Source organism: Jaminaea rosea, assembly GCF_003144245.1.
Source record: "Jaminaea rosea strain MCA 5214 unplaced genomic scaffold BDZ90scaffold_8, whole genome shotgun sequence".
Classification (NCBI taxonomy): Eukaryota; Fungi; Basidiomycota; class Exobasidiomycetes; order Microstromatales; genus Jaminaea; species Jaminaea rosea.
In genome coordinates this window covers 148054-174808 of record NW_020289982.1, presented here as the reverse complement: position 1 = coordinate 174808, position 26755 = coordinate 148054, and the positions used below count along the sequence as shown (strand labels likewise).

Below are 26755 nucleotides of genomic sequence, written 5' to 3'. Positions count from 1 at the left end.
GTCATGAGGGCTGCGTCCCACTGGGCATCTCTGTGTCTTTGCGCTCTCGTCGCTCGGATGGCCTACGAGATGGAGATGGAGGTGAGGTCGCGGAGGTGAGGTCGCGGAGGTGAGGTCGCGGGAGGTGAAGTCGCGGCCACGTGTTGAGCGCCCCCCCGCGTGCCAGTCGAAGATCGCTGGCCGGGCGTGGCTGGTGCGAGAGAACGACACATCGACGATCGACGACTTGGAAGCCTTGTCCTCATCATCACCCTCTCCAGCCTCGAGGAAGGCCTACATACACTCACTCTGCCCGCTCGTCTCCCTACCTCTTCGTCTCGCGCACCATGTCGCTGAGCAAAAAGAACGAAGAGGCTGGCGTCGGGTCCTTCTACCAGGACAAGGCGTCCGTGGTCCAAGAGGCTCGCGTCTTCAATGAGACGCCAGTATCCCCGAGGAAATGCCGCATCGTCCTCACAAAGGTCCTCTACCTCCTATACACGGGAGAGACGCTCGCCAGGCAGGAAGCTACCACGCTCTTCTTTGGCTGCACCAAGCTCTTCCAGAATCGCGATCCTGCCTTGCGTCAGATGGTCTATCTGGCCATCAAGGAGCTTTGCCCCTTGGCTGACGACGTCATCATGGTCACCGCATCGATCATGAAGGATATGCAGCCTAACGTCGAAGTTGTCTACCGTCCCAATGCCATTCGCGCGCTCAGCCGCGTCGTCGATGCGTCCATGGTTCAAGGACTGGAGCGATTCTTTAAGTCAGCCATCGTCGACCGCAACTCGTCCATTGCGTCTGCAGCTCTCGTCTCCTCGTACCAGCTCCAAGTAGGCGCTCGCGATGTCGTTCGCAGATGGGGCAACGAGGTCCAAGAGGCCCTCAGCGCCAAGTCAGGCAGCGGTGGTGGCAGCGGTGCCTTTGGGGCCGGCTTCGGCGGCATGGGCAGTTACTTTGGCGGAGGAAGCGCCCAGCCTCAACAACAGAGCGGCTTCCAGAGCATCCCTTCAAGCTCTTACATTGTTCAGTACCACGCTCTGGGCCTTCTCTACCTCATCCGCTCGGGAGACCGCATGGCCGTCATCAAGCTGGTGCAGCAGCTCGCTGGCGCCTCCGGTGGTGGTCGCGGCTCTGCTTCGATCACGCTGCGCAGCCCCATGGCCCTCTGCATGCTCGTTCGCTACGCAGCCAAGATCGCAGATGACGACCCCAATCTGCGAGGTGTCATGCTGGAGCTCCTGGAGAACTGGCTCCGTCACAAGTCGGACATGGTCAACTACGAAGCGGCCAAGGCCATCTGCGAGCTGCGCGGCGTCACCTCGACTGAGCTGCAGAAGCCCATTGCCATCCTTCAGCTCTTCCTCTCCTCTTCCAAGTCCACGCTCAAGTTCGCAGCCATTCGTACCTTGGCCAAGCTGGCCCAGCACCAGCCCGCTGCCGTCTCAAGCTGCAACGTCGACATGGAGAACCTCATCACCGACCCGAACCGCAGTGTGGCCACGTACGCCATCACCACGCTTCTCAAGACGGGCACGGAAGCCTCGGTCGACAGACTCATGAAGCAGATCAGCACCTTCATGAGCGAGATCAGCGACGAGTTCAAGGTCATCGTAGTCGACGCCATCCGATCGCTCTGCCTCAAATTCCCCTCGAAGCAAGTCGCCATGCTTGCCTTCCTCTCCGGCGTGCTGCGCGACGAAGGCGGGTACGACTTCAAGCGTGCAGTGGTGGAGGCAATCTTCGACATGATCCGTTTCATTGCCGACTGCAAAGAGGCGGCCCTCGCGCACCTCTGCGAATTCATCGAGGACTGCGAGTTCACCAAGCTCTCGGTGCGCATTCTTCACGTACTGGGAGCAGAGGGACCAAAAATGTCGAGTCCACAGAAGTACATCCGCTACATCTACAATCGAGTCATCCTGGAGAACGCAATCGTCAGGGCAGCGGCCGTAAATGCGCTGGCCAAGTTTGGAGTGCAGGACAAGGCGCTCAGTGCGAGGATCGAGGTGCTGCTCCAGCGTTGCTTGGACGATGTAGATGACGAGGTCAGGGATCGAGCGGCACTCAATCTGAGGCTGCTGCGTGACACGAAGCTGGCACAGCGACTCGTTAATGACGAATCGTCGTTCAAGCTGCAGGACTTGGAGAGTAGGCTGCAGAAGTATCTCAGCAAGGCCGGCGTCGCTACCAACGGTACCGGTGCAGACGGTGAAGTCGAAGGAGACGGCGAGGCAGTTGCAGGCCCGTCCTCAGCAGCCTTTGACGCGAGTAAAGTGCAGCGCATCACCCGCGAAGAAGCACAGCAAGAAGCACTGCGCGCCAAGGCCGAAGCAGCGAGCAAGGTAGCCATGGCCTCGCAGGGCGGCAGTGGTCCCTCCACGGCATCCACCTCTGCGGCAGGCGCCGCCAGCAATGCCCTTCCTGGCGCTGGATTGGACGACGGCTCATCAGCGGCTGCCACACGTGCCCACTACCAATCGACCCTCTCCGCCATCCCCCAACTCTCCTCGTATGGTCCCCTCCTCAAGTCCACCCCGAAGCCCGTCGAGCTCACCGAGCGCGAGACGGAATACGTCGTCACAGCGGTCAAGCACGTCTTTGCCCGCAATGTCGTCCTCCAATTCAACGTCACCAACACCTTGCCGGAGGTTGTGCTGGAGAATGTGGCTGTCCTTGTCGGTGGAGCTGACGAAGCCGGACTCACTGAAGACTTCATCCTGCCCATCGGCTTGCTCAATCAGGAGAATCCGAGCGGGACGGTGTACGTTTCCTTTACTCGCACCGAGGCAGACGCCTACCCGCAAGGCCAGCTGTCAGCGACGTTGCGCTTCACGAGCAAAGAGGTGGACCCCTCGACAGGCGAGGCAGACGAGGAAGGATTCGAAGACTCGTACGAGATTGAGGCGCTCGATCTCGGAGTGGCGGACTATGTTGAGGGGCGCTTCTGTGACTTTGCAAGGGAGTGGGAGGACCTGTCCTCCTCTGGTGCGGAAGCGACGGAGACGTATGCCCTTACTGCAGTTGCGAGCTTGAGGGACGCATGCGATCTGTTGGTCCCACTGCTCGGACTCAGCCCGCTCGGTGGGACTGAGGCGCCTAGCTCGACGAGTGTGCATACGCTCAATCTTGCGGGCAGCGTGGTGCTTGGTGCAGCGTCGGCGGGCGGTGGGGTTGAGAGCAGCAAGACGTTAGTGAGGGCGAGGATGACCTATAGTGCTGAGCAGGGCGTCGGGCTCGAGTTGGCTGTGAGAGCGCAACACCAGAGGGCAGTGGATCTTGTGGCTAGTGCGATCTGAGGAGGCGAGATCGCGGAGGAGCAGCAGCAGCACGGCGAGAATATGTCCGACGAGATCGATGAACAATGCCACCAGTCGATTACGATAACGCTGCGTTCCACTGTTATCGAAACTCTCATGCCTCACTGCGTGCGCGCGATGCTGTGACGATCATGAATGAATGCTCATAGAAGATGCGAAGACGAGGCTACAAGACAAGAAGAGGACCACGCGACTCTGGCTCACGCCTTTTCCTTCTTTCTCTTCTTGCCATCTTCCTCACCCCCTGCTGCAGCCGCGGCCTTCTTTGCCTCCTTTTTTGCCTTCTTGGCCGCCTTCCTCGCCTTACGCTCCTCTTCCGTCTCGCCATCGTGCTTGCCGCCCGCAGTCGCCGTTGTCTCATCGGCCTCGTCATCGTCATCCTCGTCGGCCTTCCTCTTCTTTGACGCCGCTGCTGCCTCGACACCTGATGCTGCGCCTGCCGCTGCTGCTGCTGCCGTAGCTGCCATTGCTTCATTGCCGTTGGCACCAGCACCGCTGCCACTCGCTGCTGCTGCGGCGCCCGCGTTGCCCGCATCGCCGGCGTAGTCTACGTATCCCTTGGTCCACGCATCCGGCGTGACACCGGGCAGCGGCTTTCCATGCTTGTCAAGCTTGCCATCCTTGACCATCTTCTTCTTTTCGATCGCCTTGGGTCCCAAACCCCACCTACGCGGGTACGTGTCCCTCTCCATAATGCACCTCTTGACCTTTGCCACAATCCCATGGTCCGCCGTCGCCAAATCCGCCGTCGTCATCTGCGCAATCGCGAGCGCAATCGCCTCTCCCTTGGTGGTCATGAGCACAACCTCCTCGTTGAGCTCGATCTGGGCCTCGTAGCGGAGGAGACCGGGGATCATCAGCTTGGCGCCGTAGCAGACGGCGTTGACTGCCGAGTCCTTGACGACAATACGCTTGTAGCCTACAAGGAGCGACTCGAGCGGGCGGATGACGCGGCGGAGGTACGACTCGTCGCGCTGGTTGTCATACAGCCACTGAGCGTCCAGTACGTCGTGCATCGTTACGATGTCGTCGTTCTCGCTGAGGGCTCCTGAGCGAACACGCCTCAGCTCCTGCATATGACCGCCGACGCCAAGGAGCAGTCCCAGGTGCACACAGAGCGTACGAATGTAGGTTCCAGCCTCGCAGCTAACCCAAAAGACGGCGAGGTGACGCTTGTTGTCGAATTCGAGGAGCTTCGACTCGTAGATGGTACGGATACGCAGCTGACGCTTGACGGCCGAGATGAGGGGCGGCCGCTGGAACAGGGCTCCCGTGAGAGTCTCAATTGCCTGAGGCAATTTCTTGACATCTCCCAATGAATCGTGCAGTCGCAGAACGGCAACGTATTCCTTTCCTGCTCCTTGCTGCGACTTGACCAGACGGGTGGCTCGGTCGATGCAGACGATGAGGCATCCTGTGACCTTGGGGTCCAAAGTGCCGGAGTGACCCGTCTTCTCGACGCGAAGAATACGGCGGATCCAAGCGACCACCTCGTGTGAGGAGGGGTTCGAGGGCTTGTCAAGGTTAATAACTCCCGACTTGACGTAGGATTGCAGGTCGCGCTTCAGCGGCGAGCAACCGTGAGGGATGGGGGTAAAGTGGGATGAGCGGACGAGGAGCTGGTCCTGGCGAGCGAAAGGGGAGGGAGAAGATTGAATGTCAGAGGGGCGATTCGCTGCATATATGCTGTACTGTCGCCGCCGCCGCCTCGTTGCTCACGTAGTTCTTGAGAAGCAGAGGCCACTGAGAAGTGTTGAGGACGGGGCCCGTCTTCTCTGGCTGAATCATGAAGTCGCCCGCTGCCTGCTGCTGAGCAGACGTAGATGCGACGGCTGCCATGGCGACGATGACGAGAGGGGTGAGGACGAGGTGAAAGTGGTGATGGTGGTGATGACGATGCTGCGCTCGAGCTTCAGATCCGCCTTCCTCGACGGTCGTCGTCGTCGTCGTTGTCCTCATCTCGACTCCAGTCGACCTGCCCGTCCGAGCGGGAGCCGACTTTGCGAAATTCCAGACTGGTCAACCACGTGGCTCACCTCGACCCCGCCTCTCTTTTTCGCTGCGCCGCGGCCTGTCTGACTCTCTGCGTCCCGCTCCGCAGGCAGAGGACTGCAGAGCGCTCGACTGGCTTCCTCTTCTCCCTTTCTCCTCATCCTTTTGCCAGACTAACACTTGGTAGAGTCAACGCTCCCTTCCACATACCACTTCGTCTCATCTCGCAAACATGCCCGCCGCACCCAAGCCCACCACTGGCAAGTCCAAGGCCGCCGGCCAGAAGTACTTCATCGACTTCTCCGGACCCGCCGCTGACGGAATCCTCGACGCCGCTGGATTCGAGAAGTTCCTCCACGACCGCATCAAGGTTGACGGCAAGGCTGGCCAGCTCGGTGACGTCGTTAAGGTCCAGCGTGAGGGTGAGTAGCAGACAGACGGCAGCAAGTGACCAAAGCTGTGACAAGCAGTCAAGGAAAGATCAATTTGCTCACGCCTGTCAATCTCCCCGCCAGGCGAGGGCAAGATCAACATCACCACGACCATCCCCTTCTCCAAGCGCTACCTCAAGTACCTCACCAAGAAGTACCTCAAGCGCTCTCAGCTCCGTGACTGGCTGCGCGTCGTCGCCCAGCCCGGCGGTGGCTTCATCGTCCGATTCTACAACGTCTCGGCCGGTGACGACCAGGACGACGAGTAAGCGCTGCACTGCACCGCACTCGCCATTGACGGATAGGTGGGATGGGTGGGTCGTCCGGGCTGGAATCCAAGTCTGACGAACTCAGCTGTCGTTGCATGGGGAAGCGTTGACCGCTGTCGCAGCGCTCGGAGCGTAGACAGCGGGCTGATCAGTGGGCGTCGAGTGCTCCGTCACCCTTGTATCACCATCAAAATGGGGCCGTCTAGCCAATCATACAGACTCACCACCCGCAGCAATGCTTGTCGCCTGAAGGAGTGCCAGCGAGTGCGTGACGAGTGAATCAGGAGCGGGTCGTAGCTGACGGAGGCTCCCGGGGGAAAGGCTAGAGGACCAGGGCGAATGCTCTTCTTGATGCTCGAGGACGTCTCGGTTGGATCAGATAGAACATTGGCCCCTCGCTCTCACTACACGACATTGGCCCCTCTCACTCTCACTACACGTGGCAACGGCGCCGACGATGCTGCTTTGGACTGCGATCGCTTGCCTGCCTGCCGCTCTCCCCGCCGTGCCACTGCCGCGGCCGATGAAAGCAGAAGCTCGACTGACTGCTCATCATTCCAAAGCTGTCCTCCAACAACCACTCTCTACTGCATATCAGACGATATCAGAGGGAGTGCATGTTCTTGACAGCCGCTGCGAGATACATGATTGGGGTATCTGCTTTCTCATCTCGAGGTCGCCGTTGACTTGCCGTGCTGTTAAGCTTTGCCTTTTGTGCGGCCCAGGCGCGCGTCCACGCTAAAAGGCGGGCGAGCGGGATCGATGTGAAAGGACGATTGGCTGTGCGATGACTGAGCAAGTCTACGGACGTCTTCGTTCCCATGCCTGGACATCACTGAGCCTACGACTTTGTCGAGCTGTCTCATTTCGACCTTGCGACGGACAGCGGCGGCTGCTTCACTCGCACACGATAGATGCATATGAAGGGCGGGAGTTAGCAGGCGCCTCTGCGGCTCGCTATCCATCGTTGCTCTGCTCGCCTTGCGACGCCAAATTGCTCTCTGTCTCAGCGCAACCTCGGAGCACGATCGGAAGAAGTGGTCCTCATACCACTCGAGGTGAATTTGGCCCGTTGGCGGTCTGGCTCGTGGAGAGGTTCGCCCACACGCTCCCTCGCAGCTGGTCGTGCATCCATCGGGGGCCAATGATACGCCACTACCGGCATCTCAGAAGCTCAGACTCTCGGGACGGACAAACAGACGATGCTCATCTTCGTTCTCTTCTTGTTATCCGGCGCGCGCGCCTCTCGTATTCGAAGCGGGGGTCTCAAAGAGACCGGCGGACCATAAATCGTATGCGACGCAGGCGGGACCGTAGCTGCGTGCGTCGCGTCCAGCCTCAAAAGTGGCCTCTACGTGTTGTTGATTCAAGAGGCCCTCCGCTAAGCTGGCTCTCCAGCTCGGACGGCGGGGCCGGAGCGGGCGCCAAGCGAGATTCGCCCCGTCTTGACTTGAGGTGACTGACTTGCTTTTGACGTCGACTAGCGTCGGCGGCGCGGGTCAAAGTCAAGCGCGACGGACCTGAAAAAGCCAATCTTCGGGCGCAGCGAGCGACGGAGCAGCGGCCAGAGAGAGCCAGGCGACGAAAGCAACACATCCACATTGGCCGCCAAATAATGTGACAGCTTGAGTGTGAGAGGTGCAGCGAGATGCAACATCCGACAACGGACGATGGACGATGGGCAAACGAGGATGAGAGCCGAACGTCTGGGTCGACTTGGGCCCTGCAGACAGACAAAGGCAAGGACAGACAGAGCAGAGCCCAGCCTGCCTCGACGTTTGGACGGCTTGGACGTGGACGCGGACGCGCCTGCGGGAAGGAAGGAGGCGTGCTTGCAATCACCTCGAATTAGTTGCTCAGATTGGGTGACAACACGAGGTGGATATTGATCGTCGACAAAGGATCATCCTCTCCTTTCGCTCTTCCCACCTCATCATCCTCGAGCTCCCTCACTTCCTCATTCCCTCCTCATCGTCTCTCGCCGGCATCACCGGGCCCGCGTCGACTCACAAGGCGCTCGCCATCACCTCGCATGCTGGCTGGTGGCCTCGGCGCTGAAGCAGCCACGAGGGCCTAGCACAAGCTCGGAGTAGCTCTATTTGCCACCTACAGCAACCTCACGATGAGCGTCGCAGCCGCCGCAAGCACCAGCGCTCACCGCCTTCCGACATACGAGGGCAGTCTGCTCGTCAACCTTTCGGGAAGGTGGGAAGAAAAGTGGTGCGCACTGCTCGATGGCAGCCTACACGTATACCATTCAAGGTGAGCACGCAGAATCGCGACGACGAACCTGGCAAGACTCTGAGACGCTAAATTTTCTTCTCCCGTGCACAGAGTGGCTGCTGCGACTGATCCCACGCTAGTCGCAGCGACGTACCAGCTTAGCTCCTTCGACAGCCTGCAGACCTCTGGATCATGGGGAGCCTCAGAGGGGCCCTTTGAGCTGATCCTTTCCCTCAAAAAGAGGCCCTCACTCTCCAGCAGGCGATCGAGCGGCACGTCTTCCATGTTGCCTCGCGCTGCTACGAGCGGGTCTCTGCACGCCCTTTTTGAGCGTTCAGCCAACATCGCCCCGCGCAAGAGTCCGCAGCCCAGCGGCGATGCCGCGCCAGCTACAGCACCGCGCTTCAACCTTAGAGTCGACGCGGAAGAGGAGCCAGACGTGCCAGCCGAAGCGGCTTCGCCACCACAGACATCATCGAGGCTGAGCTCATGGCTCCGCCTGCCTGGCCGCCCTCGCGTCTCGAGCTTCAATAGGCTCAGCCCCAAGAGTGGTGGGAGCGATCGTGCACTCGGCGATCGCTTCCGTCGCGAAGCCGTCACTTCACCAAAAGAGGACCACTCAGCTTCTGTGGTCGTCGTGCGAGCTCCGAGCGCTTCAGCAATGACGCGATGGGCCGAAATGATCTCGCCGTGGCTTCAGCGAGCTGAGCCTCCCAGCAATGAGCCCTCAAATAGGGCACAAAGCTCCTTGACAGCATCTCCATCTTCTCGACCGCCAAAGGGCGAACAATGCGCCCTTGCTACTTCGTCGGGCTCCAGCTGGGGCGGCGCCATGACGCGCGTACGGTCGCGCCTTTCCATCACGGATCTCCTGGAGGATGCTGGCAACAATGCGCGACGACGACGTGTCGAGTCGTCCGCCGGGTCAGGCGACGCCTCCCAGACTGCTCAAGAGAGCGTTGTCGTCCCGCCTTCCGCACCTCGCCGACGTCTTCGCCGCTTGTCCATTGAGACGGGCAAGAGGCTCAGTCTCATTTCCGGTAGCAGCAATACGAGCAGCAATGCGATGGCTGGCTCGTCTCGTCCCAACACGTCTTCGGGAATGAGCGTCAAGTCCACGTTCGGCTCAATGCGTCGCTCTGTCAGCTCCATTGGGGATCACCGCACGTCGGTGCAGAGCGACCGTAGAGCCAGCTCGCCGATGGCCTTGTTCGCACTATTCAAGAGTGGCGGCACGCCAGACGAGCCGCATTCCCGGTCAACAACGGCTGCTCCACAATCAGCCCCGCAGCGCTTCGTCTCGACGTTCCAGCCGAACAGAGCCATGTCACCCACTCCCGAGCCAGCTCAGGATGGCTCTCTCGACGAGATCATGGGCAACGAGCGACGACACGCCATGCAACGATTCGCAGAGCTGCGCAAAGCTGGTTCTCCTACAATGGAAGCGCCAGACCCATTGGCAGCCGCCGCCCCGCTGCCTTTCCCTGAGTCGAGCGCTCATAGTGGGATGGGCGGCGCTTCATGGATGAGCTCGCCGCCGCTACCTTCTTCCTCAGCCATGCGGTCCAAGGTGTCGAGCAACGCCTCGTCTTCCACATCGAACAACCGCGCAGCGCGTGACGTCGGTAGCGATGATTCGATGACGGCCACGGAGCCGCCAACTCCTCGCACGCCCATTGGCATCGAGGAAGCTACCAGTCGGTTTGCAGCTTTCAGTTTCAAGTCCTCCATCCGGCCAAGCATACCTGCTGGAGCGCAGTCCGTTCATCGCAAGCCTGCTTCCCGTGTAGGCGTGCGCGAGGTCTTCCCTGCAACGGGTAGCGCTACCGTCGCTCCGCACGAGCCGGTGCGTTCCTTCTCTGCGACGGAGACTGAGGCAAATGGTAGTGCTTCCGGCCTGCCTTCGTCGACTTCGATGCCTACAGGGCTGGGTAGGATCATTGGCAAGGGCGCCAACAAGATGATGCGATTGGGCACGGCCGGCCGTGATCTTAGCGGAGGCAAGTCGCCCGGTCGTATCTGCGAGGTGATTGCTCCTTCTTCACCGACAACGGAAGGCTCGAACACCGTCTTCGGTTCTCCGCTGCCTGAAGACACGCCATCCCCGCTGATCATCGAGCGGATCCTCCCGCCCGAGGTCATGGTCTCCCGTATGGACGCCATCGGACGACTGGGCCCCTACGAGGCTGCTGAGGCCAAGCGTGACCTGCGCTCCGAGGCTGCGGCTACGAGCCCGGCCTTGACACCGAGCATGAGCGCGACTGCAGAATTGGGCGGCAATGTGAGGACGAGGAAAAAGAGCGCCAGCTCGACTTTGGGTCTGGGCATCTTTGCGGATGAGGAGCAGCAGGTGCGCGCCGATGAGGGTCGTCATGAGACTACGCACCATCTCCCAACATCGCGCTCTCATCAGCAGCTACAGAGTACCTCGACACGGCCACGCATCCCCTTCGAGGACTTGACTCGTCCCAACGCCGTGCCCGCTGCATCGGTGGCCAAGATGAGCAAAGCGCCAGTCAGCCATTCCATCGGCCTTCCGGTTCCACCCCGTCAAATGGGCAAGAAGCGCTCGGCGCCCCTTCTCAGCTGTGCTGCGGAGGCCGATTCCGCCGCAATGACTCCCATCGCAGGATCGACGCCCGCCAAAAACCGCGAGTCGGCCTTCACTTCGCCCCCGAGGAAGATGGCCACGCCACCTCGTCGCATGCGCAGCGCCGCTCTTGCCGCAGACAAGGAGAACAATGATGACGCGTCAGCGATGCCTCCGCCATCCACCCTACCCTGGCAGACGAAGGACGCGGCAGCAGCCTCGCGTCGCTTTTCATTGGCCTCGCACGCTTCCCTCTATCAATTCGGCGCCGGCAGCAACAGCGGCACGAATAGCCGACGCTCATCAGTGCTGAGCACTCACTCCTCTTCCACCTCAGCTTCGCGTCGCGGAGGGCACTCGCGTCATCACTCGCTCATGGCTACTCGCCAGCAACCTCGTGCGATGGACATGACGCACAGCTCTTTCGGGCCACTCGATCACGGCGCTTCGAAAGAGGAATTACGCGACGACGCTGATGACGACGGGGAAGACGGGTTGGAGCGAGCGGGCAACGAGTGGCGACAGTGGCTTCGCCGCCAGCAGCAGCAGCAGCAGCAACAGAGGCGTCCTGACTCTGTGGCGACCACGACGGACGCGGGATGGGCGACTGGGTCGAATAGTACGACTACTAGTGCGAGGAGCAGTACGTACGACGATCTGGAAGGGTCGTCAGTTGAAGCTGCGCAGATCTACGCTGTTACGGCCAGGCTGAGGCCGGTGCACATGAGGACGCTGAGGACTACGAGTCCCACGTCATGAGGACTGGCGAAAGTTCGCCGGAAGGGGAGCGCGACATTCGTGTGACCGTAGGGGTGGTGTTGGAATGGAGGAGACTGAGGGGCTCTGGCGGCTCGAGCGCGTATTTGGGAGGCTTCCTGGAAACTTTTGTACTGCTACATCTTCTGCATCTTGTGGCGCTCTTGTCTCTGCCCTTGTTCATTTGCGCTTGAAAATATACCCCTGCTGCTCTTGCACCAGCTGCCCGGCGTTGCATGTGCCACGAAAGCCTCCTTTCAGCCCAGAAGCTAAGGCTAGTCCAAACCGAGGTCGATGGCATCAGGGACATAGGTGGCGTCTCATGGAGGACGGGGATACCTGTAAGGATGAACTGCCACACCGTCTGATCCACAGAGAGAGAGATCCATAGCATGCCGACCGGAGCGCGCTGAGCCAGAGACAAAGGCAGGTGAATGAGCTTGGAGAGACACGGCGGAAGGCGCCATCGAGTTTCTCCACGTGGGAGCGCAGCGCGGCCGCGACAGTGAAGGGCCGCGAGGTGGGCAGCGGAGACAACGGACGAGGCAAATCTGATTGTGGGCCCAATGGAGCGTTTTAGCCGGCCGTGACCGAGTGCAGACGGCAGACGGCGTCTCACAGACTAGTCCCACTGGATCATCGCCGCCATCTCTTCCGCCCTTTTCTTTGACTCCCACCACACGACCATCATCGACATTGCTTGAGTTGAGAGTCCATTCATCCCCTTGACCTCGCGCGTTGCCCAGGAACGACGATAAACGGCACGCAAGTCCTTTGCTCGCACACAGAAACAACGAACACCCGACCCTTCCGACGCTCCGCTTCTTTCCACTCGATCCATTCGTCTTGAATTCGGAGAGCGCGACGAATGTCGTCACCCGCTTCTCCCTTGCCCATCCCCTTCTCTCGCCGTCAGAGTCAAGGCGTAGCAGGAGGAGGATCGGTCTCAACATCCACGGGTCGCCCTTCGTACATGGCAGCCTTCCACACGACGATGAACAACGCACACCAGGGTGCAGCCTCGCAGCTGTCCGTGTCAGCCTCTTCAGCCGGATCTATGGCTTCATCAGCCTCTTCATCGTCGAGCAGCGCCAACTCGCCCACGACACCTAATGAGACGACTGTGCCCCCTCCTCCTCAGCCAGCGAGCAAGACCAAGGCTTCCACGGCTGCGAAGCGAGCGAGCGCAAAGGCGGCCGCAGCGGCCAAGAAGGCATCCGCTTCGACTTCCAACGCCACCAGCTCTATATCGAGGGCCACCAGCAGCACCGGAGCTGGCAGTCCTACACCTACACCTGGCCTTGAAGATAAGAAGGATTGGGTGAGTAAGCGTTGGGCGGGTCAATGTCGATAATCCAATCGCTGACCGGAAGTTACTCGCAACGACAGGTCGTACCTCAACGAGCCAAGCCAGGCCGCAAGCCTAGCCAGGAGGAGCCACTCACCAAGCGTCAGGCTCAGAATCGAGCAAGCCAGAGAGCTTGTAAGCACTAAGCGCCTCACTGTCTTCCTCCCGACATCCGCTGACCACGTATTCCGTTCGCTCTCCAGTTCGCGAACGTAAGCAAAACCACGTCGCAACCCTCGAGGCCAAGGTTGCCGAATATGAGGCAGAGAAGCTCACGCGCGACGCCAAAGAGGCCGAAGCGCAGCGGGAAATCAGGACCCAGAGTGAGGAGCTCACAACGGAGAATGCAACGTTGAGGCGTCAAGTCAAGGACCTCGAAGCTGCTGTCAAGCATCTTCAGCTACAGGCTCAGGAGACGCATGGTCAGCTGCGAGCCATGCAGACCCAGCAGCAGCAGCCACAGTACCATCCGCATCAGCAGCCCCCTTCACAAGGGTGGAACGGCTGCCTTCAATCAGGAGCAGGATGTCGTGCACCGGCGCACGAAGCATCGTCCTCAATGTCACCACCTCGGGAGGAGAATGGGCCAACGCTGGCAGCCCGACGCAAGCGCCCTCTGCCCTCACGCCCCTCGTCCTCAGCTGATCGAGCGGGTGAATCACTACCCCTCGCACCTGCGGATCACATGGGCGCGTCGACCTCGCGCTTTGGAGCAATGAGCATTGCGGCACCTTCTCCCCCCACTTTCGGATCGCCTACCACTCGCTTCGATGGCAGCAATGGCAATTCAATGTCAGCCTCACAGCCCTTGCTTACGCCCTTCTTCGAGCAACCTCCCGTAGCCACAACAAGCCGCGGCTGCGGTGGCGGAGGGGCAGCTACCTCCTCCGCAACGGCAACGCGCGGCTCGCCCGACCTCATGCCCATGAGCGACATTGACATGGATCGGGACTGTGGCTTCTGCACCGATGCGACGCCCTGCCTTTGCCGCGGTGAGGCGGTGCTCGACCTCACAGGCATGGACGAAGACGGCGATGACGTCAGCGAGAAGGCCAACGCTGCTGCGGCGGCTTGGATGGACGGGGTGGACCAGATGGTCAAGATCGAAGAGTCGGAGTATGAGAACGTGCACGAGGGAGCGACGGCACCGGCAGCATCGGAAAGTCAGGATGACACCACTCTGTCATTCTCTGTCCCACGTAGGCCGGCAGTCACCGTCGCCTCACTCCTCTCGTCGCGCCTCTCTACGTCTTCATCCAACAAGCCCAAGCTCTGGGCCACCACTACCGCATCGGCCTCTAAGACCGCCGCGCCACCAACGACAATAGGCGCTGGCGCAGCCAGCCGCTCCCCAGCCGCCGTCGCAGCAGCTACCGGTCTCCTTCAAGCCTCCAAGTCCACGGCCACGACGACCCCGTCGAAGGCGGCTCCCAGCACATCATCTGGCCAGAAGAAGCTCTGGTGGACCCAGCCCCTCTCCTCCACCGGCACCCTCTCGTCGACGAGCAGCGCAATGTACAGCTGGACGCCCACTCCTCTCCCACCCGGCTACCACGATGGCCTCGATGACGTCGAGGAAGACGAAGAAGACGAGACAGCAGACGAAGCCATGTGCTCCGGCGACCCCCGTAACTGTCCGGCATGCAATACGGACCCTGCCCTAGCCGCCTTCTGTGAGGCTGTGGCCGCAGACGATAATGCCAACTTGAGCGAGGCGGAGAGTGAGGCGACGGCGAGTAGTAGTCAGACGATCAGACCCGCAGAGCCATACAGTGCGAATGGGGCCAGGAGATACAACGCACAGGCGGGGGCCGAGAGCTGGCCGAACGCCGCACCGCAGGGGGTTGTGCCTCCTTCAGGCGACTTCTCTTTCTCGATGCAGCAGCGTAGTGGAGTTTCAGGCTCTGGCTCAACCGCCTCGCCTGCTCGACCTACCCTACCCCCTCGAAGCCTCACAACGGGCCCCACCTCCAGCGCAACGCCATCCTACTATCGCCGACCGCGTGGGAGCGTTGGTGGTCCTTCCCACCTGACCTTGCCGCCTCTCGGCTCCCCTTCGTCCAGCTCGCACGCGCAAGGCTTCTCGATTCCCTCTGCATTCAAACAGCTGCGTGCCCACCCCGGATTCCCCAAATGGGAGGGCGGCCTCAACTTGCTGGCAGACGTGGTCTCTGGTCGTGGGCCAGCGACGGCCACTTCGCCTACGAGCGCTGTTCGTGGTGGTCCGTCCGGAGCTGGAGCAGCCGAGCTCACGGCAGCGGCAGCAGCGACGCAGACGCAGACAGGTGCGCACCACAAGCGTCGCCGTCTCTACCTGGAGAACGATCGCGTTGAGGAGGCGTTGAGGATGTTGGATGGTGGAGTAGCTTCGAGTGGTAGTGCGAGTGGGAGCAGGCAGGGCGCCACGTCTGTTCCCTGCGGAGAATGCCCTTGCCCTTGTCCTTGGGCTCAAAATGGTGGGGTCAGTGCAGAGCATGGACATGGCGAGGAGAGAAGGGGATCAAATTGAAGAGCAGGGGAGGGTGGCTCGAGAGAGAGAGACGGGTAGAACCCATCAGGCTCAGTGTCAGCCGTAGTAAGGGCAAGATCGTCATCGAAACTTGGCTTCGTCATTACCACTGCGCTTCCATTCCTACGACCGCGATTCCCTTTCTGTATCTAGACTATCCGATTGGCATCCCAGTACAATGTAGACAGTGACATTTCCACCTCGCGTCCTCTCCCTCTCACTTTCCATCGTCAAGTGCCGCCACCCTTCCCAACCATCCCATGACAATCTCCCTCCCCTTCAACAAGTTCAACAAGCGAATCCTCTCATCACTCAAATGGGCACTATCGCTGGCCTGTCCCATGGGCAAATGTACGGCTGGAGCGGAGAAGAAGGATTCGAGGATAGAGACGGCCGGAATGGAGCCACCTTCCCTGATTGCTAGGGGCAGGGTGGGGCTGTTCGATGAGGAAGCAGGAGAGTCCGAGGAGGACCAAGCTTGACGGATGGATTCGCGTAGCGCAGATGTGTAGGCGCTGGAGGAGTCCGCCACCCACCAGCCGGCTTCGTGGCCGACGTCGACGGTGAGTGTGTTGCGACCTGGTGGGGGAGGGAGCGCTATGCCGCTGGAGGTGAGCTCGATTTGAGCGGCGTCGAAGCGCTCGTGGAGGTATTGTTCCAGCTGATTGCGTACCGTGGAGAGGGACTGGTTGGGGACGAGACGCAGTGAGAGATGAGCAGTGGCCCGGGCAGGGATGATCGCTCCGCTGTGTCCAGCTGAGGACGACGAGGATGATGACTTGCTGATACTGTTAGAGGAGGACGGCTTGATGGTGCTCGCCGACGACGAAGTGATGCCATGCAGCGAGAGCGAGGGGTAGCGCCATCTGGCCATGAGGGAGTCGACGCTGGGCGAGGAACTGTCGCTTTTGCTTCCTGCTTCCTTCTCCGCATTCTCATTGAGCACCTGTACGATCTCTTCGTACTCCTTGATCTCTCCTGTGCTCAGTGACGCCACATCTTCGTAGAACCCTGGCACCAGCACACGCTGTCCGCCATCGGACAGATGGGCGAGAAGTCGTACGAGGTCGAGCATAGGCTCGCGTAGTGAGCCACCTTGCACGCCAGAGTGAACATCATCCCCGTCCCCACCTCCGCCGCCTGCGGCGTCACAGCGTGACCCGCTTGTGCTGTGTCCGAGGCGCCTGGTTGGCTTGGAGACTGTGACGCTCGCCTTGATCACCCCGCGCATGCCGACCGTAACACACGGGGTCTGTTCATCCAACCAGTAAGAGTTGCTCAACAGCACCACGTCCACCTCACCGATATCGCCTTTATGCCTCTCAAGACATTCCCTGAATCCCGCCGATCCACTCTCCTCTTCTCCCTCAATGAGCATCACCACATCTACCTCCAGGTTGCGACGCGAGTGGAGACGCTGAATTGCAGAGGCGACCGCTAGGATCGGACCTTTATCGTCTGACACGCCTCGGCCGTATAGATAACCGTCTTGCCCCGTCAAGGTCCAAGGCGATGCCGTCCTCCAGCCACTTCCCCCACCTCCAGTCGAGGGGGCGGTGATTACGTCGTAGTGGCCGTAGAATAGCACACGCTTTCTCCTTGTTGACGAGGGGGACGCTGACGGAAGCCCACTGCGAGCCTCGAATGTGGCGAGGACGAGCGGGTTCCGGCCTGGAGCGCCCTGCAAGATTTGGGACTGGCTAGCACCGAGGGAAGAGAGATGGGTTTTCAGCCAGTAGGCACATTGCCTGCTCTGCTCGCGGTGGTATCCCTGTTGCGTTGCGGCTCCTTCTGATGAGGAGTCGGATGAGGAAACGGACCGAAATGCTACGAAAGCAGCGAGAGAGGGGAGGAGGGTATCGTAGGAGATGTTGCGCGGAGCTGAGCGTATGGAAGAGGAGGAGGTGGTGGTGGTGGTGGTGGTGTTGGAGGGGGTGTCAAGCTCAAAGCCGACGCGCTTGATGACGCTGTTAGTCGCTGCGGTGGTGTCGGAATGGGAGGAGAGCTGCCAGACGGAGATGAGCCCGTCTGACCCGCCTGTGAGAAGGCGGAGGCCGGCACCGCTCCTCTTCTCAGCGGGGAGAACCGTACAGCTTTGAATGCTGCCCGCTCCGCCATGCTGATGCTGCGTAGCATTCCAGCGCTGTGTCAGCCTAAAGCCAGCATCCCAGCGGCAGACGCGCCCATCTGCGCCTGCGCTGATGAGAGTTGCTCCGTCCCCCTCGTCTTCCCCACCCTCTTGCGCAACAAGGCAGAGCACATCATCGTCGTGCCCTCCCTCCAACGTTCGCAGGAGAGCGCGCGTGTCCAGATCCCAAACGTCTATTCCGCCGTCTTGCTTGCCGGCGAAGAGTGTGGTCTGACCCCACGTTGCGAGTGAAAGGACTGCTCCGCCGCTAGTGGTCGAGGAGCCGGGCAGGGTGGAGACCAGCTCTAGGCAGCTCGTTGACGACGCCGTTGATGAGGATGGCGTGGGACAAGCCCACAATTTAACATCCTCGTCCCCTGAGCCCGAGGCAAGCAGAGGGGGTGTGGTAGAGGAGGTCATGGACGGCGACGAAGAGAGGGCTAACGCATAGATGTATCCATAGTGTGCGTTGGGAAGGACACAGGAGGGGCCAAGTTGCATGTAGCGTGCAGTCCTCGCTGGCTTCTGAGAATCAGCGCCCATCGCTGGCGGGGCCTCGATGTTGGGAGCAGCCGGCAGTACCGGTGATGGGGCGCTCGGCCCCGGACTTCCCTGGTGAGAAGGATATCGGCCCATCCTGCTGCTCAATGGAGGCGTACGAGGTCCAGGCGATGGCGGGCCGGAGAAGCTGCTAGTTCTTGACGGATAAGAGGATGAGAGCCCTAATGCCTGGGCAGTCGCTGCATTGTTGCTTTGTCGTAGCGCATCTGAGTCAAAGAACTTGTGTGGCCGCACGAGGGGAGGTGTTGGGATCGGAATGGCGGAGGAGCGAGAGGTTGAGGAGGACGCGCCTGCCGCAGCCGTCGCAGGTGAGGATATTGCGTCGAGCTCGTTGTCTTCGTCTTCGTCGTCGCTGCCCGAGGCGCGTGAACGAGCTCCTCTGCCGATAGCGTCTGTAGCCTTTGCTCCCCTCACTCTCCTACTCCTATTTGAGTACGGCAGCTTGGCCAAGCTGCACCATCTCAAGCTCGTATTTTGGCATCCAATGAATAACGTCTCCGTCTCCTTCTGCCACCTCAGTGCGAATACGTCTCCTACACTGCTGTCCTCCTCATCGTCTCCCTGTACCAGTATCACATACAAGCACTCCAAGCTGATCGTATCCCAGATCCGAACCGTGCCGTCTGCTGACGCGCTGAAGAGCCAATTGCGAGGGGAGGGGGCGATTTCGAGGGCGAGGATGGACGACGTGTGCCCGTGTAGCTGGGGAGTGGTTGGGTGTGACAGGTATGTGTGAGAGGAGAAGACGTGGATCGATTCTGAAGAGGAGGTGGCGGAAAAGATGAGAGGGCCATCTCCATTGACGTTGTCGCTCGCGCTGACCGCCAAAGCGAGGACGGAGGATGATGAGCTTGACGAGTCGTGTGCGCCGTGAGCGAGCGTGTGGACCAGCGCAGGTGGATCCAGGAGCGAAGTGGCCTGCATCCTCTCCGTGATACCTTGACTCATCGCGCTCTCCTCGACGATATTCACTCCTCTCCACTCGTCGTCGTCGTGGTAGCGCCAGTCGAGCTCTAAACTTGATACGGTGCTGCGAGGCGAAGACGTTCCAATATCCAAGCCGTGCCTGAGACCAAGGAATCGAGTCTCTGCTCGCCTCTCTGTCCGTCCGTGTCCCGCACGACTCTTGGTCTCGATTGTGTCACACTCCGCTCGCCCGGCCCGCCGCCTCATTTGTGTCCGCCCGCGTTCCTTGGCGTCATCACCGAGAGGGCGAGAGCACCGGACCCTAGGCTAGCTCCTTTCCCCTTCCTTCCCTCCTTTCCCACGAGCTTTTGCTTCGACATCTTCCCCTCATCGTCCTCCTCCTCATACCGCTATCCCGACATGTCGTCGATCCGCGACGCTCGTCGTCGCAGCGAAGGCGGTGGAGGTAGCATCAACAACAACGTGGGCAGCATCGGCAGCGCTCCTTCTACGACAGCATCGAGACGAAAACAGGACCGGCGCAGCGTTATAACTACGCCGGCTTGGGCGAGGGATACAGAGGATGATGTCGGAGGCCTAGAGGGAGGAGCAGACGCCAGCCAGGGAGCTCAAGCTTCTTCGTCCGGCAGCAAAAACAAACAACCCGCAGCATCCCAACCTCAACCCTCATCGTCAAAGACCCGACCTCCAGGTCCGATATCCACCCCTTCAGCCTCAGTAGGCGGCATGGGCGGACGAAGCAGCAATGCGCCCACACCAACGGGCGCCACTTCCTCCTCACCTCATGGCGACGAAGACGAAGGCAGCAGCGGAGCGGATCGCTTCTGGACCTTCACACTTCCCAAGAAGTACCGCAACAGGCTGCACGAGCATCACCTCCTTATGCTCCACCAGAGCAAGGAGAAGGAGCGCACCGCTGACGAAGAGCGCCAAAAGCGCGAGAAGAAGGGCAAGGCTGTTACCGGCAGCGCTAGAAGACGGGATAGCGCCTGCTCTTCGCAGAGTAGCAGTAGTGGGAGCAGTGAGAGCGGCGATGGGAGCGATACGTGTGAGAGTGACGAGGAGGTTCCCGGTGACAACAACGACAATCTGCAGGGGCTGAGCGGGGCTGTTCCCGGTGGGATCGATGGGAGGCAACGTCAGAAGAAGGAGCATCATCACCATCACAAGCATCATCGCCATCACGGCAAAGGCAAAAGCAAGGACAAAGAGAAAGATCGTCGAGCTGACGCTATCGGGCTTGGCGAGGCGACCAGCGCCGGCACTGCTGCCGGATTTCTTGGCGGGCAAGGAGCGAGGAAAAGGCAGCAGAGTAGTAATCGAATCACACAGCAGCAACAGCAGCAGCAGCAGCAGCAGCAGCAGCAGGGCGACAACAGCCTTCCTGCCAGCACAAGCGGAGACGACTCGAGCGGCAACATACCCCGAAGCAAGCAAAGTGACACGGAAGCCCAGCAGCAGAGCGACCCCTCCTCGTACCTCCCTGCGACGGAGATGCGCGCACGTATCCCTGCCAACAATAATGATGAAGAGCTAGGCAAGTCGTTCACTCGCTTTCAAGCTCAAACGCCCGGCTGGGAGTCACCGTGGAGGCCAGAGGCGTCGCAGTGGGACCAGTACGACCTCGATGGGGCCGACCAAGGGGACCGAGATGGCAAGGCGGATGGCAAACCCTCTGGCTCACAAGGGAAGAAAAAGCTCGCCTTCATGGGTCTCAATCGCCGCAATCAACGCAATGGCGCCTCAGAGAGTAGAGGGCACAAGCGTGGCGCCTCGACTTCCTCACGCAAGAGCAAAAAGAAAGGCAGTCGTGGCGCCCCCATCATCTCCTTCGACGAGAAGACCGGTCGCGCCATCCACGGAGACGCCTCAACGCATCGCTCCACGACCGAATCGGCGTGGGCCTCCTTCCTGCTGCACCATCCCTTTGCCCCGCTGCTGCTGCGCTGCATCAATCTCTGCTTCACGACCGCCACGCTCGCGATTGCGATCAAGCTTTACATCACGTTGCGAGCACAGAGGGCTAGCGACAGCGTTGGGTCGTCCCCACTGTTCGGAATTGTGGTAGCGCCATTGAGTCTAGTGCATGTGGCGACGCAGGTGTGGTTGGAGTACTTTGGGAGACCGATCGGGCTTTGGAGCGTTGGTAGTAAGCTGGGGTACCAGTTGATCGAGGTGAGTAGGCGAGAACCGTGTCTCGAGACATCCACGCACATGTGGCCTGACTGGGATCCCCTTCCCCTCGTCCTTCTCCTTTGCACGCAGCTCATCTTCATCTCCCTCTGGTCCTCACTCCTCTCCCTCACGTTCGACAATTACGCCACCTCCTCCCTCGTCTGCGTGAACTGGTACTCCCCATTCAACACCTCTGCCTCCTCGTCCGGTTCTTGCGCGGAAGCTGAGGGTCCCAACGTGCTTCAGAACCCGGGATTGCAGCCATACATCTGTAGATTGCAGGGAGCATTCATCGGGTTGAGCTTTACAACCTTGTTGGCGTACGTGACGGTATTTGCTGTTAGTTTGTTCAGGACCGTTAGCAGGAGGTAGATGAGGATTGGGGCAATAATACCAGGGCAGATAGTCAAGCCAACCAGCCATCTGTTCCCATCCTTCACTGCCTTGTCCTTGCTTTCTGATGTTCGTCGTACATGGACTCAATTTATCACACATGCCATTCACAGCTTCACTCTTATGCATATCGTCCTCTAGTAGCCGAACGGCATCAACATTAAGCAAAAACATCCAACGTCTCCTCACGCGGCGCTCTCACAACTTCCCCTTGCCACTCTCGGCCTCCCTCGCCTTTGCCAACCTGTCATGCATCTCCCTCAACTCCAACGCCGCCTCATTCAAGTAGTGGGTCAGCTCCCCAGCTCCCAGCTTCAAACTCGTAACCGTGAACGTGAGCGAGTCACCCTTGATAGCGTACGCACAGCCGTACCCATCCGGGACTACCTCACCGTACCCCCAAGAAGAGAAGACCTCGCTCGAGATCTGAGAGGTGGACAGCTGCCAGTTGGAGGACTTGCCAAAGGCCTCATCCTTGTACAGGGCGGGCACCTCCTCTCCATCCTTGAGGAGCTTCTTCAGTCCGAACAAGTGGCGATCCACCCCCTGTCCGTCCGCAGCTGAAGTCGCATAGTTGAGGTGCTGCTTTACCGCCGCTTGGAATTTTGCGTACCTGTCCTCATCCCTCCCGACGGGGTCCTGCATCGCTTCGACGAATGCCTGCGACTCAGGCGAGCAAGAGCGGATCGTCTCTGTTCGTCCCCACTTGAACTTGCGGGTCTGCGCAGACTCGTACGTTGGGGCAGGGTGGCCATGCTTCTTGAAGAATGCGAGCTGGATGACCATCTGAACCCATGCGTCCGGTGAGCACTTGTACGCCTTGATGGCATTCTTTCCGTAGCCCTGGAAGTCGAGGATAGAGAGATCGTGCTTGGCCTTGAGGGCTTCGAAGTTGCTGATCGACTGCTTGACCGCATCTTTGCTCTTTGCATCGAGCTCGAAGCCAATCGGCTTGGGGGTGCCCAGATTGCCCTGCGGCTCGGAAGCGCCCATGTCGATCTTGTTGGCGGCGATGGCCTGGATGATGAAGTCATTCATGCGGAGCGTGGGCGTGCCGTCCATGGTGGAGTGCTCGCCCATGTAGCCCGACTTGCCATTGTCAAAGACGATGAGCTGCTGCTTGTCGTAGAAACGGTTCTTGCCATCGCCGTACCAGAGCTGCCATGCCGAGTCCTCGCGCGTGACGGGCTTGAGGTCGTCCAAGCAGAGGACAATTACGGCAGACTGGATGCGCTCGAGCGCCTCCTTGTTCTTGGGCGAGGCGGACATGAGAGTTTCGCGGGAGGAGAGCCACTTGTCCCTGTTGTCCGACGTGAGGGCGCCAACAGGCGTAGACTCGGGCTCAGAGGCCTGGGCGAGGATCTTGTCCAGCTGCGCCTCAATATCCGCCGCGCTGAGCTCCTTCCCACTGCCATCCACGAGGTCAAACTCGTAGAACCTGCCCTTCCTCACCACCACTACATGGTTGTTCTTGTCCGCCGGGTACTTGACAGCCTCGTCCTCTCCCTTGACCGGGATGCGCGAGGCGTTGAACATCCAAGGGTAGGAGCCAGAGCAGAGGTAGCCTGTCTTGGTCTTCTCCGGGGCGAGCTCTTCGGATTCGACGAGCTTGCGGAAGGCCAGAACGCCCTTGAGAAGGGCAGATGCGCGCTTCGGCGCAGTAGTGCGCAGCTTGTCGTCCTTGTGTGCGTAGAAGTAAGAGACGTATGGGACGACGGGGTCGCGATACGCTGGCGGCGAGGGGCGTAGATAAGACGGGTTAGCAAGGGGAGAAGGGCATCTCGGGCGCCTCGCTGACACTCACACATGTAAGCTGCGGTGTTCCACCAGCTAGCAAGCCAGTTGCCGTCCGATTCGGGCGAGGCAGCACGCTCCTGCAATCGCTTCTGGAGGGTCATGAAGAGCTCGTGGTCCTTGCCGCTGAGAGCCGACTCGACAGCCGCCTGCGTCTTCTCGAGGGCCTGTTCGTTGGCCTGGTGAGGCACGGTGGAGCGCAGGTACTTCTTCAAGGTTTGCTCAAGGGCGGGGACGGGGAGAGAAGGAAGGGACTGCTGCCCCTCGAAGAGCTTGCCCTTGCCATTGGCGAGGGTCGATGCCTTGAGGATCATGGTGCGACGCTGTTGTTGCTGGGAGAGGCGGAGGATGGGCGTCGTCGATGTTCGAGTTGATCGGGCGGTGGCCAGTGATTGGCGGGGGAGGAGCATGCCAGCCGACGCAGAGGAGTTGAAGGATGCAAGATGATTGGGGTCAGGAAGGAAAGAGGAGAAGCCGATTTCAATGCTGCGAATCCTTGGTCGACGTTTTACCTCTTCGGGTGGAGCTACGCTTTCTGCGAGGGCCGCCTTCCCTTCTCCCCTCGCCAATTGCCGGAGAGATGCGCCTGCCTCCGCCGACAGGGCGGACCGGGCGACGGGCAGTGAGCGTGGCTGGCCCACCCCCCGCCTGCCCCATTCGCCGACGGCCAAGTCGGCCATAGTGTGGGACCCCGCGAAAGCCTGATGCAAGAAGAGCACAGCAACAAGCAGGTTGTGGTCACGATGCTTTCCAATTTGATGTATCAATTGCTCTGATCATGCTGTCGCTCGCTGCGTGGGCCATCTCTCGAGGAGAAGGGCGTCTGATCGCAGAGGTCGAAGTCGAGTGGTGGTGGGCTCCGGCTCTCGGCGTGAATCCGCGTGATTGCGTCGATGAGCTGCAACCGCCGGAGCCACGAGAAGGGCCAATGAGCGATCTAGCATGCGATCCATCTGACTTCGAACAAGGCTTGTCTGCAACATCAACCTCGTTTCCTTCACCGCCCCCTTTGTTGACATATCCGCCATTCCTCACTGCAATCGTATCATCCCATCGTCTCGTGGACGCTTAGCTGGCTGCCTGCGCCTCGCGCCTCGTGGCCTGGCGTGAAGTGGTGCGCCGCGTAGATTGCGAGGGCACGGACTGCGAGTCGAGCGACTCAAGCCGCTGCATCCGTCCGAATGGACGCCGAAGGAACGCGCGAGTCAAGGACGACCAGATAGCAGCCAGGCGGTGCTGTCGAGATCAAGGGTTCAAACGACCAGTATTCCCACCATCCCCATCGCCGTCTCACCGCTCGCGAGATGACCACCTCGTCTACCTCGGTACCAGCCGCGCTGAAAGCCTTCTTGCGTGATGGTCTGCTCAGCGAAGGCTCTTCACCATCGTCGTCTTCATCTTCGCCAGCCCCCGTGCGCGAGTCCGACCTCCTCCTAGCATTGCAGCAGGCGTCATCGCTGGCGCAAACCAACCTCGAAGGCGTAAGAGAGGAGCTGTTACCTCTACTTGCCCTGCGCGAGTCTGGATCGGGATCGCCGAGAGGAGCAGCCGTTTTCGCGCCATTGTGGAAGAGCGTCTTCGAGATCAAGGCTAAGGAGCCTTCTGGTTTCTCGCAGTCTGAGCGGGTGCAGATCAAGGTGGGTACGAGAGAGACGGCCAAGGGGAGGCGTCCTTCGGCATCAGTACTCAACTCCTTTCGCTCTTCTCGTCGCAGGTTCACCTGTCTCTCCTCTCCTCCCGCCTACTCCGCAACCTCGTAGCCGGTCACCCACAAGCCCAGCAGCTCATCTTCGACTGCCTCTGCAGCGACACGCTTGCCCTCCTCCGACTAGGCTCGAGCTTGGCATTCAGCAGCGACCCTGAGATACAGCCGCTCGTGCGCACATTAGTGCAGCTGCTCTGCAATATGGTCACGATGCACAAGAACCTACAGAAGGCCCTCTTCCACAAGTTGAGGGTGGTCAGGCCTAGCAGCGCAGTCAATGGCACAGCAAGCCAAGAAGCGACACAACGCGTCGAGGTGCTGCAGAATCTTCTTGCCTCCCCTGACGCCGGTACGGTCGAAGCGGTTCAGGTGCTGCTGCTCAACTGCATCAAGTCGTCCGCCACCAACTCGACTGCCCTGGCTGCCAGCTTGGCAGGACGGAGGCTTTTGGGCCAGCTGCTCCACTTGTTCGAAACAACGCTTGCAGAGGACGACGAGGGTGACCATAGGCTTGGGCGTAATGGACATAGCGAAAGTGACGAAGACGACGACGATGACGACGGCGAGCTGGAAGACTTTGGTGTGGGGGAGCTCGACCTCCACGATGGGCCTTCAACACCAGCTTCGAAGCCGCGAGCGCAGAAGCTATCGAAGCACAAGCGCACATCGACCCATTCTTCCCCTTCCAGCTCCATGCAAGTCACAGTGGGCTACGCCATCTTCGCTCACCTGTTCGAAATCGGGCTGTTCAGGCACATGTACCGCAATCTCGGGCCTGCTTGCGTCGGCTCGGGAGAGCTGGACGGGCAGCACGAGGAGATTGTCACCACCGAGCAAACGCTCTTGCTAAAGACAGTCGATGCTTGGATCAACGCGGGTGGCCAGCAGCACACAATGAGGGAGAACTCAAGCATGGACCAGTTTGGCGTACTCGTCGACGAGTTTGCAAGGCTAGCCACCTTCATTCGCGGCGCTATCTCTCAGCACAGCGCAGGTCATGTTGACCGCCGCCTGCTCGGGGTGCACGCTGCTCTGGTACTTGTGCTGGAGAACCTCATCCAGCTGGGCATGATAGGCTGCGAAGGGATGGAGGACGACGAGCAGTTCAGGCTGGAGAGCGAAGAAGTCTTGCGCAGGATGAGGACACGCGAGTTTGTGGAGGCAGTGGTAGAGCTCCTCAGAGCGGTGGGCGAATTTGCACCTGCTATCTCGCCCTTCACATCTAGGATGGGGCAAAATGGGAATGGCAGCCTGCCAGAAGGGCACGCACACACCTCTACTGGTCTCAGCGGCACCGGCCCACAAGCCGAACCGGACCGTCCGCGGCTCGATCACCTCAATCGAGCCCTCGTGCAACTTCTCGGCGTCCTAGTCTTCCAGCACTCCCCGTCATCCCTCCCCGAGTCCTTCAAGGAGCGCTCAGCGTTAGAGAATGCAGAGGAAGGAGACCAAGTGCGGGCCGTGCAGGATTTGGTGAGGGAGAGTGGTGGACTGCTCCTCGTGTTGGGAATGACCAAGCTGGATGTGAGCAATCCGTATATCCGGGAGCATGCCGTGTTCACACTGCGCTATTTGTTGCAGGGTAATGCGGCGAGCCAGGAGTTGGTGGGGGGTTTGAGGCTGGTGGACGCGTGAATGGGGGTCCGTGCTAA

General features: G+C 60.1%; 10 protein-coding genes across 10 annotated transcripts; 7 read left to right on the top strand and 3 right to left on the bottom strand.

Moving 5' to 3' along the window:
* The first annotated feature begins 225 nt into the window (after positions 1-225).
* On the top strand, positions 226-3315 carry BDZ90DRAFT_232604 (coatomer subunit gamma). Its single transcript, XM_025506321.1, has one exon. The coding sequence runs from the start codon at positions 327-329 to the stop codon at positions 3279-3281; it is 2955 nt and encodes a 984-aa protein (XP_025361643.1). The 5' UTR covers positions 226-326; the 3' UTR covers positions 3282-3315.
* A 187-nt stretch (positions 3316-3502) lies between these two features.
* Positions 3503-5248, bottom strand: BDZ90DRAFT_264871 (putative rRNA pseudouridine synthase; the record flags this gene model as incomplete). The annotated part of the gene is made up of 2 exons (XM_025508645.1): positions 5022-5248; positions 3503-4927 (listed from the first exon to the last, which is right to left on the bottom strand). Exons 1-2 carry the CDS (start codon positions 5139-5141, stop codon positions 3503-3505), a joined length of 1545 nt encoding a protein of 514 aa, XP_025361642.1. The 5' UTR covers positions 5142-5248.
* Positions 5249-5524: 276 nt separating this feature from the next.
* On the top strand, positions 5525-6308 carry BDZ90DRAFT_232603 (ribosomal protein L22e; the record flags this gene model as incomplete). Its single annotated transcript, XM_025506320.1, has 2 exons — positions 5525-5716; positions 5810-6308. Coding segments are annotated over 2 exons (377 nt in total), but the record flags the coding sequence as incomplete, so codon positions are not given.
* Positions 6309-6660: 352 nt separating this feature from the next.
* BDZ90DRAFT_183866 (hypothetical protein) lies at positions 6661-7559 on the top strand. Its single transcript, XM_025503797.1, has one exon. It carries the CDS (start codon positions 6782-6784, stop codon positions 7451-7453), a length of 672 nt encoding a protein of 223 aa, XP_025361640.1. The 5' UTR covers positions 6661-6781; the 3' UTR covers positions 7454-7559.
* Positions 7560-8000: 441 nt separating this feature from the next.
* On the top strand, positions 8001-11715 carry BDZ90DRAFT_183873 (hypothetical protein). The gene is made up of 2 exons (XM_025503798.1): positions 8001-8256; positions 8329-11715. Exons 1-2 carry the CDS (start codon positions 8117-8119, stop codon positions 11564-11566), a joined length of 3378 nt encoding a protein of 1125 aa, XP_025361639.1. The 5' UTR covers positions 8001-8116; the 3' UTR covers positions 11567-11715.
* Positions 11716-12712: 997 nt separating this feature from the next.
* Positions 12713-15529, top strand: BDZ90DRAFT_183842 (hypothetical protein). The gene is made up of 2 exons (XM_025503796.1): positions 12713-13046; positions 13115-15529. The coding sequence occupies exons 1-2, from the start codon at positions 12908-12910 to the stop codon at positions 15418-15420; spliced, it is 2445 nt and encodes an 814-aa protein (XP_025361638.1). The 5' UTR covers positions 12713-12907; the 3' UTR covers positions 15421-15529.
* A 123-nt stretch (positions 15530-15652) lies between these two features.
* On the bottom strand, positions 15653-18823 carry BDZ90DRAFT_214137 (Zn-dependent exopeptidase; the record flags this gene model as incomplete). The annotated part of the gene is made up of 3 exons (XM_025504188.1): positions 15653-16161; positions 16210-17091; positions 17512-18823. Coding segments are annotated over 3 exons (2703 nt in total), but the record flags the coding sequence as incomplete, so codon positions are not given.
* A 453-nt stretch (positions 18824-19276) lies between these two features.
* BDZ90DRAFT_232600 (hypothetical protein) lies at positions 19277-21723 on the top strand (the record flags this gene model as incomplete). Its single annotated transcript, XM_025506319.1, has 2 exons — positions 19277-21211; positions 21302-21723. Coding segments are annotated over exons 1-2 (2048 nt in total), but the record flags the coding sequence as incomplete, so codon positions are not given.
* A 79-nt stretch (positions 21724-21802) lies between these two features.
* On the bottom strand, positions 21803-23712 carry BDZ90DRAFT_220916 (putative carnitine O-acetyltransferase mitochondrial precursor; the record flags this gene model as incomplete). Its single annotated transcript, XM_025504452.1, has 2 exons — positions 21803-23334; positions 23409-23712. 2 exons carry the CDS (start codon positions 23710-23712, stop codon positions 21803-21805), a joined length of 1836 nt encoding a protein of 611 aa, XP_025361635.1.
* A 990-nt stretch (positions 23713-24702) lies between these two features.
* BDZ90DRAFT_260699 (hypothetical protein) lies at positions 24703-26738 on the top strand (the record flags this gene model as incomplete). Its single annotated transcript, XM_025508282.1, has 2 exons — positions 24703-25035; positions 25113-26738. The coding sequence occupies 2 exons, from the start codon at positions 24703-24705 to the stop codon at positions 26736-26738; spliced, it is 1959 nt and encodes a 652-aa protein (XP_025361634.1).
* Positions 26739-26755: the final 17 nt, after the last annotated feature.